The 10,666-nt window shown below is 40.7% G+C and overlaps 1 protein-coding gene across 1 annotated transcript in view; it reads left to right on the forward strand.

The window, feature by feature from the left end:
- Positions 1-10,666, forward strand: part of LOC120076088 (probable thimet oligopeptidase) — a 35,532-nt gene that overhangs the window by 20,449 nt on the left and 4,417 nt on the right. The window contains exons 9-16 of the mRNA XM_039029867.1: positions 2,754-2,834; positions 2,915-3,077; positions 3,219-3,339; positions 3,426-3,498; positions 4,446-4,553; positions 5,453-5,550; positions 5,629-5,674; positions 5,915-6,011. Coding sequence (XP_038885795.1) covers positions 2,754-2,834; positions 2,915-3,077; positions 3,219-3,339; positions 3,426-3,498; positions 4,446-4,553; positions 5,453-5,550; positions 5,629-5,674; positions 5,915-6,011 — 787 coding nt within the window. The remainder of the gene's footprint in view (positions 1-2,753; positions 2,835-2,914; positions 3,078-3,218; positions 3,340-3,425; positions 3,499-4,445; positions 4,554-5,452; positions 5,551-5,628; positions 5,675-5,914; positions 6,012-10,666) is intronic.

Raw genomic sequence — 10,666 nt, forward strand, 5'->3', positions numbered from 1 at the left:
CTACCAGTTATACTAACAAGACCGAAAGATTGAAGAGTACCTGATTGGGCGATCGTACTTACACCCACTGTACTAGAGCTAGTCTGATTGGTTTCCTGATTCTGAGGTTGAGAACCTCTGGTTGTCGATTCACTGGCCAGTGCTCGTCCAGACCCTGACTGACGTCGTTTACTATTCGGTGGACGGCCATACAGCTTCCAACATTGATCTTTAGTGTGCCAGGGCTTCTTACAGTGTTCACATACTGGTGTTGGCTTACCGTTTTGCTTATCATTAGCAAAACTTGATGCTTTAAATGCAGCTGAGTCAATTGACGAAACCAGTGGATTATTCATAGTACTCGACCTGTCTTCCTCAAGGTGGACTTCAAAACAAACTTCCATCAAAGATGGTATCGGACGAGTTCCCAGTATTCGACTCCTTACTGCGTCAAACTTAGAATTCAGCCCCGCTAGAAAGTCATAAACTCGGTCGGTCTCCTTAGACTGGTAATGTAAGTCTCCCCCACACGGGCAATTCCAAACCATCTCTCGACATAGGTTCATTTCTTGCCAGATAAGAGATAGCTTGTTGAAGTACACTGTAACGTCCATTGTTCCCTGCTTGCACTCATGGACTCGTTTACGTAAGGTATAGAGCCTGAAAGCATTATGCCGTTTGGATTACAGTTTCTATACAACCTCCAAAATGTCCCAAGCGGTGGCTGCATACAGTAGGGGTTTGCCAATTTGAGGCTCCACCCCCTACTAGAATAGACCGCAGTAGGGATTCTTCTCTCTTCCATATACATTCTTGAGGGTCACCCGGTCTCGGTTTCGGTATCTCTCTTGCCAGATATCCAAATTTATGCCGACCCTTGAGGGCCATTTTTATGGATTGTGACCAAGAAAAGTAATTATGACCATTTAAATTTTCCGTTACAATGCAACTAGCAATATTCCCTATTGCACCAGAAAATAAATTTTTTTGTAGACAAAGCAGGGAAATAGGTTACTGGGCTTCCTAAGTAAGTTGGTAAACTAGACGGGAGTTCTGATCGGCCATTAGAGGTAGCCCCGAGAACCTCTCCGAGAGTGGCCATCTGTTGATGAACTGACTCATTCTGCTGTTTAATCTGGAGTTGAAGTTGAGCAAACTGTTCAGGATATAATCAAATTTCTGTTCCGGATATGAAGATGATTCACCCATCTCCAATCGGCCACCCATGGGAGTTCCTCGGCTGAAACCACTACTCACTCTTGACTGGAAGGAAGGTGCGGCTGGAATAGGGAAATCTATAGGCACGACTGGGAAGGAATAGCGGCTCGGGTATGATGCATTGCAGCTGGCTGGGATGGTAGAGCTGGAGCTGAACGCCTTGGCCTGTGCGTGGACTTCTGCACTGGAACCAAGCGACGGCTAGGGTTGAACGGACTGTTGCGCTTGGCTGGAACCAACCTAGAACGTTTCGACTGGATGGGTGTCTACGATCGGATGGCCGTCGCTTGTGGAAGGATCGACGTGAAGGATCGGTTGGTTGCTGCTCGTGGAATGGCCGACGCGAAGCTACAATCCCATCTGGCTTTCGGTCGTCTGGTGCGCTATCTCTTGGCTGCTGTCTGGTGATCGATCCAATCAGCCGGCTGGGTCTGTTGATTTTTTACCCAGTCGACTACCTGTCCTTTGGGTTGGGCTGCTCTAATCGATTGATGAAGATGCGGTAAGATCGTTTGGAAGTATCGTTCTATGGCTGTTTGTACGACAGCTGCAATATCCGTGGTTGTGGTGCCAGATGGCATTTGTGATTCTTTTGTTTGATTTTCCTCGATGGTGGCCAGGGTTCCATCTCCTTGCTCTGATACCATGATAAAAAGTAGAAAGAGAAGGAAGAGAGGGTACACATAGGTATACGTGGAAAACCCTAATACAGGGAGAACAAACCACGATATAGAGTTTTTATTATTATAATTTGATACACCAAATACACAGAGGCTACATGCTTAAATAGAAAAAAGGGGAACCCTAGTGTACGGTGAAAAGACAAAATTGCCCCTAGGGCTAACACCCTAATTTCAACTGTATGTATATCATTAATGCTTCACTTTATTTGTTAGTATTTGATTGGAACTATTTTCAATTCAATTCATTTTCAGGCACTTAGTTTTTATTATTAGCATAAAATTAAGTCCATTCACTATCATTAAGGCACGCCAATCACCCAGTCAAATTCTATAGGTTTGGCGACATTGCGTGTTTTGGTTTTGGTGGTAAAGTTTTATTTATTTAGGATTCATCATATGTGGGGTGGGTATTTGAACATTTGACCTTTCCCCCCCCCCCCCCCCCCCCCCCTTCTTTTTTGGGTTGGTTGGTTGAGGTTAAAATGCTTGAACTAGTTGAATGAAGGCTCAGGCTGGCAGCGGTGGTGAGGGTAGTTGGAGTGTTTGTGTTTAATTCCATATTTCTCTTTCTTTGTGCTATTTATATCGGTAAACCAAAAGGAAGGGTTATCTTCATAAATGGAAAAAAATTGCACATGAACTTACCGCAGCCTTTTCATCTGTATTTATTTAACTTTAGTTTAAAGTTTTCCTGTAGAGGCTCAAGAACCTTGACGTGTAAGTGGGTATTCCAAAAATTTGGCACAAGGTTCTGCTAGGCCTTGGTTGAACCTTAGCATAAGAAGAACCACCGATTAGTTCTGCCAATTCTCAATTTAATGTCAATTTATTTGTCAAACTTTTAGGCTGGTAATTGCTTGAATGTTTATTCAGGTATTTGAATTCTTGGAGAAAATCTCTGATAGTTTAACAGATTTGGCTGCCAAGGAACTTGCAAGCTTAAAGGACCTAAAGGTTAGCTCAATCAGTCAATTGTTTGTCGATAACATGGTTGCATGTAACTTACTCGGCTCTTATGACTTATGAGACATCAGAAGCAAGAGGAAGGAGAAAGTCCATTTGGTATTGAGGATCTATTATACTATGTAAAAAAGGTAGAAGATCAAGAATTCAACCTGGACTTTGTGACTGTCAAGCAATACTTTCCAGTCTCTTTGGTTTTATCTGGGATCTTCAAGATAATGCAAGACCTCTTCGGTAATCATTTCCATTGAAATTTTTTGAAGGGCATCATCCTGCCACCTTTACTCATGAATTCGGTTTTCTTCTTGTTTTCTTCATGCCTTACGAAATCTGTACTACAGTTGCAATTTTGTATTTGATTTTTTGCTTCACCAGGTTTGAGGTTTGAGGAAGTGATGGATGCTGAGGTTTGGCATAGTGACGTTAAGTTATATTCAGTCTTTGATCTCAACTCTGGTGAACTAATTGGTTACTTCTTCCTTGATCTATACACAAGGTTTGATCAGAACTTCAAACTTTTATAAAATTGGCTTTACATTATTTCTTCATCCGTGGGTGAAATTATGTTTTGTACTTGGTTAGGGAGGGAAAATACATTCATACGTGTGTGGTGGCCCTTCAAAACAGTGCATTACTATCCAATGGGACACGGCAGGTGAAATTTGTTATATACTTAAAGAGTTTATGCTGAATAGTTGTGGTTTTCTTAAGGTTCCCCTTTCTGTTATTTTCAATTTTATGTGGGCATTACCTTATTTATGGATAAGAGTTCTGGAGTTCCATTTGATAACATTTCCTTTCTCGAACGGTGCATTTGACAATCTCAATTTCATTCAATTTGATTTCATATTTTAAAAAACTCAGAGTTTCAATTAATTTATGTACATATATACATATATGCGTGTGGGTATATATATGTATATATATGTATGTATTGGGGGGGTGAAATTCTATCTCCTTTTTTTTATTTATTTTTTATTTATATATATATTTAACAAAATTGTCTTTAACTTTTATGAGATTTGCCAAATGTTATAAATATAATATTGGGACTCTATTTTCATGGAAGAAACAAATCATATGAAACACACTAATGTGATCGAGCAAGACAACTTTTCCTTCCTACAATTTTTGAATAGCAAAATCAAATGGTTAATTTCATACCTTCTTGCTTTCTTTTCAAAATAATGGCAACACGAAAGAAATACAAAGGAGTCATAGTGGGAACGGGATACCTAATTGAATGGGATCTTAATGACCAGAATCTGATCTGCATCTGCATGATGAATTCATTTCCCTTTCTCTGCCTGGTAACTATTTGTAGTCAACTAAGAAATATATTAGAAAGTAGAAACACAATGTTTATAGTCCCTTACACGGTATATGTTTATAGTCCCTTACACGGTATATGTGCTATCATATATCTAGAATATATTATTATCGTTTATTATGATAGTCTTACTATGATCACAGTCACCTCAGCACATGTCATGTACGAAGAAAATTGTACTTGGAACAAGAAGTTGAGATGTATAGTTCTTTATATGATAACTCTATGAACGATTTGTATCCTCATAAATTCTCTTTCTTTTCTTTGAGTAGATACCAGTGGCATTATTGATATCTCAATTACAGAAGGATGTTGATGGTCATGCTGGGTTGATGCGATTCACTGAAGTGGTTAATCTTTTCCACGAGTTTGGCCATGTGGTATATATTTTGTGTATTTGCTTTCGGACCATGATTGACTTGATTAAACAACTATAACTCTTTTTTTTTTTTTGGGAAAAGAAACATAACTTTTCATGGATAAAATGAAAAGGGACTAATGCTCAAAGATAGAATAATTTTCAAGAGGATAGAGAAAATGCGAAAAAAGAAAAGGAGAAGAAAATACTATTGAGATACAAAGATGAGAAGGCATCAAAATGCGAACTCCTAAAACCTAACAAATCAACTCCAAAAAGGAAAGCAAATCTAGAGAGCACATAAATTAAAAAGCCAAAGCCGGCAGAAGTCTGATGAGCCAATGAGGTACGAAGTCCAATAAATTAGAAGATGATAATTTATTGTGGTTTAAGACTGGAAGATGGTCAGAAGTAGGATAACTGAGGCAAGTTCCTTAAGTTCTAGAATCTGATTTGTGATAAATATGTATTTATGGTCATCGGCCTTGACCATGCCCCTAACTGGAACAATACCTCTCTCATGATTCTACCTACATCTTCTTAGACAAAGATTTATAATAAGTGTGGGGTGAGCAAAATCTTGTGATGGAAGTTATAATGTCTGCTTCTGGAGGCATGATGGCGTCCGGACTAAAAGATGACCACTATGGTCTTGTGTGGCTTTGGGATAAACTACCTTAACAATCCAGTTCAAACTTCAGTGCTTGTCCAATCATCCTTTTATATTAATCCACACGTAATGTTACCATGCTACATTAGTGTTTCTGTCAGTATTATTAGAAAACTAACACTGGAGGTAAAATGCACAATATTCTTTTTTTTTTTTTTTGGGGGGGGGAATGTATAATATTCTAAACTGTAAGCATTTCATATTTATGTGATTTTAATGTATTTTCCTCAACTTCATGACTGGAATTTTAGGTTCAACATATTTGCAATCGTGCATCATTTACTAGGATCTCAGGGCTGCGTGTTGATCCTGACTTTGTTGAGATCCCTGCTCAGATTCTAGAAAACTGGTAGCTGATGCATTGTAATATTCTTTAGTTTGATTTGAAAACTGCATCCACCTGTTAATGCTCGTGTTTGTTTTATAGGTGCTATGAAAGTGTTTCTTTGAAGTTGTTATCTGGTTTTCATCAGGTAATGCATTTAGATTATCATCCTTTTTAGGTATCGTTGTTTGGAAATCTGGTGCATCTCAACTTATTCAGCTCTAAAGTTGTAAAAATTTTGGTTTAAAACTATAAATTTCTGTTGTTATGTTATGAACAGATGGTTTAGGTAGGCCATTTGTGATGCACATATTTTACCTGAGTCAAGTTTTCATAATATTTATTATTCTAAGTATGAAGCCATATTTTCTGTTTGTGCAATGTTTAGGATATTACAGTGCCCATCAAGGATGAAGTATGTGAATCACTGAAAAAGTGGCGACATTCTTTTTCTGCACTGAAATTGAAGCAAGAAGTTCTTTATTGTATGACATTTCTTTTACTCTGACGACCTTCTTCTTCCTCTTACTCTTTTGTGTGTGAAACAAGTACTTTTCATAGAATGTTTGAAAAGTTATAGCCATAGACATGTGACACCTCCTATGGGGTTTACATAAATGCATACCAATTATCATTGAGAACAAGGACAATAAGAGCTTGATAAAGCACTCCAAGAAGAAGCAAAAAGTTTTGCTAATTGCATTTTCCTTTAAATATTATCTGTTACCTTTTGGTAAATTATTTGGAATCTTTTGCTCCAAAGACCCGAAATGATTGCTTTGTTAGCATTGACCCAAAGAAATTTAGCCCTGTTTCTTAACCTATGACTGCCAAGCAACTAACTAATATTGTCCTTTGGAGATGCATCAAAAGCACAAAGGCAACCGGTAAGGATAGTTCCTCACGATATGATATTCAAACGATAATAACAGTCCACACAGATAAAAATAGAGTCTGACTAGCACAAGAACTAAGAACAAACAAACAAACAACCACAGCCAAATAAGAGGGCCGCTTTCTCCCACTGTTGAACTATTGTTCATACTGTCGAAAAAGGGTTTGTTTGCCCTAGGGGTTTATTTGTAATTTACTTATGGGTCTAGGGCTTCCTATCTGTCTATTTATTTGAGCAGTCTTTTTGTATTTCAGTGTAACTTAATAATAAGATTCAATCGTGGTTTTTTCTCCCTGGCCTAGGGTTTTACATGTAAATCAGTCTTATGTTTCTCTTCTTCTATTTTTATTTTTATCATGGTATCAGAGCACAGGGAAGAAACCCTAGCCACCATTGATGAGTCTCCTTCGACGACAAATTTTGAGATGGCTGACACGATTAAGGAAGCTATCCAACAATACCTAGAGACTGCCTTACCTCGCCTCCTCCAACAAATGAGTGCTGGTGGACAGATTGGGTCTTGCCCAGATGTGAGTGATGCCCAGCCACCCTTCAACCACAGACCGGCCGACATCTCAAGTGTAGATAGTGGTCGGCGAACAGATCCAGCCTTGTTTGGTGTTCGGCCAGGTCTAGTCGTAGCCTAGACGGTGTTCGGCGACTATTCAGATCCGTTGACGACGATCAGACCTACCGATCGGCTGGGAACCTTCGCGCACAATAGGCCGGTCGATCTCCCAGAAGTTTTCGCACAACCTAGACATGAGCTCCCAGCCGCCGCGACTTTGGATGAACTTCCAGCCGCGACTTCGAACCCTAGGGCAGTCGACCACACTGGGTTGCGCGACCAATCGACGGCGTTTTCTGACCAGCAACCTCCGGGGGTAGGATGGCCGGTCCTCTCTGACTGCAGTGACGCCGATCCGGTCGTTTTTCCGACGAACTCTCCGGCCGGTTTGACTGGGGCATGTTCTGATGAGATTAAAAGCAGGTTTGTTATTTGGGTCGGTTCTTAGTACAAACTCAAAAATGGTTCAACCGGAATCGTCAAATTTACAGCTAGGCTCTGAGAACCCGGTAAACTCTTTCNGCCGGTCTGACCGGGGCATGTTCTGATGAGATTAAAAGCAGGTTTGTTTTCCTCCAGCAACAGCTCGTTGAATTTGGGTCGGTTCTTGGCAAAAATGGTTCAACCGGAATCGTCAAATTTACAGCTAGGCTTTGAGAACCCGGTAAACTCTTTTCATTCTTTACCTGCTACAAATTTATTATCTGGATCAATAGGACACTCTGCAGGGATTATAATTGGAGAAAAGTTGAATGGTGAAAATTATTTTTCATGGTCTCAATCCATACGAATGGCTCTGGAAGGAAGACAGAAATTTGGCTATCTAACTGGGGAGATAGCCAAACCTGAACCCAGTAGTCCCCACGAGCGTCTTTGGAGAGCAAAAGATTCATTGCTACGATTAGTTCTGGTGAGTAGCATGAAACCTCAAATTGGCAGACCGTTACTTTATACGGCAACTGCCAAAGAGATCTGGGATGCAGTACAACAGTTGTATTCGTAGAAGCAGAATGCATCTCGCCTATATACCTTACGCAAACAAATTCATGAATGTAAGCAAGGAGCTATGGATGTCACGTCATACTTCAACAAATTGTCCTTGTTATGGCAAGAAATGGACTTATGCCGTGAGATTGTCTGGAGATGTACGTATGATGGAATGCAGCATTCCAAACTTAAGGAAGCTGATCGAGTGTACGATTTTCTGGCGGGGTTAAATCCAAAATATGACGATGTTCGCAGCAGGATTTTGGGTCAACGCCCTACACCATCACTGAGGGAGGTGTGCTCTGAAATACGCCTCGAAGAAGACAGGTTTAAGGCCATGAATATTTCAGTTGTTATGTCTATTGAGGCTGCAGCTTTTGCCACCAAGTCATCTGGATCAGATGGTGACAAGAAACCTCCACCTATCTGTGAGCACTGCAAAAAGCCATGGCACACGAAAGACCATTGTTGGAAGCTTCATGGGAAACCTCAAAATTACAAACGACGCCAGTCACAGGACAAGACTGGTTCTGGNCAAAAAACCATGGCACACGAAAGACCATTGTTGGAAGCTTCATGGGAAACCTCAAAATTACAAACGACGCCAGTCACAGGACAAGACTGGTTCTGGACGTGCTCTGGTCAGCGACTTGGCAAATTACAAGAATTTGACTCCGCCTCGAGTTGACAGTCAGAGTAACTTAAGTGCTGTTGGGGTCAGTGCAATTGCACACTCAGGTACGACTCAGTCCTTTGGCTTTATTAGCATTAATGGTAAACAACCTTGGATTATGGATTCTGGAGCAACAGACCATCTGACCGGGTCTTCTGATAATTTTATCTCATATCACCCGAGTGCCGACAATGAAAAATTAGAATCGTCGATGGCTCGTTTGCCCCTATCTCAGGGAAAGGACATCTGTCTCCATTTGATGGTTTGATATTGTGTGATGTGCTGCATGTTCCTAAAATTTCGTATAACTTACTATCTGTTAGTAAAATTACAAGGGACTTGAACTGTCATACTGTTTTCTCACCCGACATTGTTTTGTTTCAGGATCTGGGCTCGGGGACGACGATTGGTATTGCCCGGCACGATAGGAGGCTCTATTTCCTGACTGATGAAACTTCCTTTAAGGATGGTTATAGGACTAGTTTTGTTTCTTTGAATTTCTCTGTTGAAACTGATTTTATGTTATGGCATTACTGGCTGGGACATCCCAGTTTTCAATATATGAAGTACCTTTTTCCGCATTTATTTCATAATATTAATGTGTCATCCTTACAGTGTGATGTGTGTATTCGGGCTAAACAGAATCGTGTTTCGTTTCACTCTCAACCTTACAAGCTGTCCAAACCATTCAGTCTTATCCATAGTGATGTCTGGGGTCCCTCACCTACCACTACCTCTACAGGCAAACGGTGGTTCGTCACCTTTATTGACGATCACACCAGATTGACCTAGGTCTTCCTTTTGACTGATAAGTCTGAGGTATCCTCTGTTTTCCAACAATTTTATGCGACTGTCGAAACCCAGTTCAACACAAAAATTGCCATTTTACGGAGTGACAACGGGCGTGAATTCATTAATAACTCATTCCAGGACTTCCTGGTATCTAAAGGAATCATCCATCAAAGCTTGTGTGCCTATACTCCCCAGCAAAACGGAGTTGCTGAGAGGAAAAATAGACATCTGGTAGAGGTCGCCCGTTCCTTTATGATATCTACCTCTCTTCCTTCCTATTTGTGGGGCGATGCTATCCTCACTGCAGCCCACCTTGTCAATCGCATACCTTCCCGTGTCATGTCCTTCCATACTCCTCTTGAATGTTTCAAAGAATTGTATCCCAACACTCGGTTAATTCATGACGTACCTCTGCGGGTGTTTGGATGTGTTGTCTTTGTCCATACCCATGGTACCAATCGTACAAAATCACTCCTCGTGCCCAGAAATGTGTCTTTGTTGGGTATCCTCTCCATCAACGTGGGTACAAGTGTTATCATCCCTCGTCTCGGAAATACTTTGTGTCTATGGATGTCACCTTTCTTGAGGATCAACCGTTTTTTCCCGTTAGTCCTCTTCAGGGGGAGTGTCCTAGTGAAGAGACTAACTGGTCCTCATACTCTATCCCCCTAGAGATGTCGGCTGAACCTGAACATCCTAACCCTGTCCTTCCTACTAATCAAGTCCCTTGGATAACCTACTACAGGAAGAATCTCAGGAAGGAAACAGTGCCGCCTGTCGCCTCTCCGGCTCCAGTTCATGAGTCTGACTCGGTCTCAGTTCCAGGTATGAATATCCTTATTTGTGATATTGATGATTGTGTTGAGACTGATAATTGTAGAATGGATAGAGATGTAGAGATTGATGCAGATAATGAGAAAATAGAGGGAACTGAGGAGGATGGAGAAACTGATGGAAAAGACAACACTGAAGAAATAACTTTAGCAAACGAGAATAGTGGAAGGGAAGGTGATTGTGTGGGAAATCCTTCTGACAAAAGATCCATAGATCAGACGTTTGACTGCAGTAAGGAACGTGGAGAAGAGGAGAACTGTGATGCGTCTCTTGATCTTCCAATTGCCTTGAAAAAAGGGACTAGGTCATGTACAAAGTTTCCTATGCATAGTTACATGACATATAGTAACCTATCTCCTGAGTTCAAGGCTCTTACTACCAGTCTAGATAC

Source organism: Benincasa hispida, chromosome 4 (genome assembly GCF_009727055.1).
Source record: "Benincasa hispida cultivar B227 chromosome 4, ASM972705v1, whole genome shotgun sequence".
NCBI classification, from domain to species: Eukaryota; Viridiplantae; Streptophyta; class Magnoliopsida; order Cucurbitales; family Cucurbitaceae; genus Benincasa; species Benincasa hispida.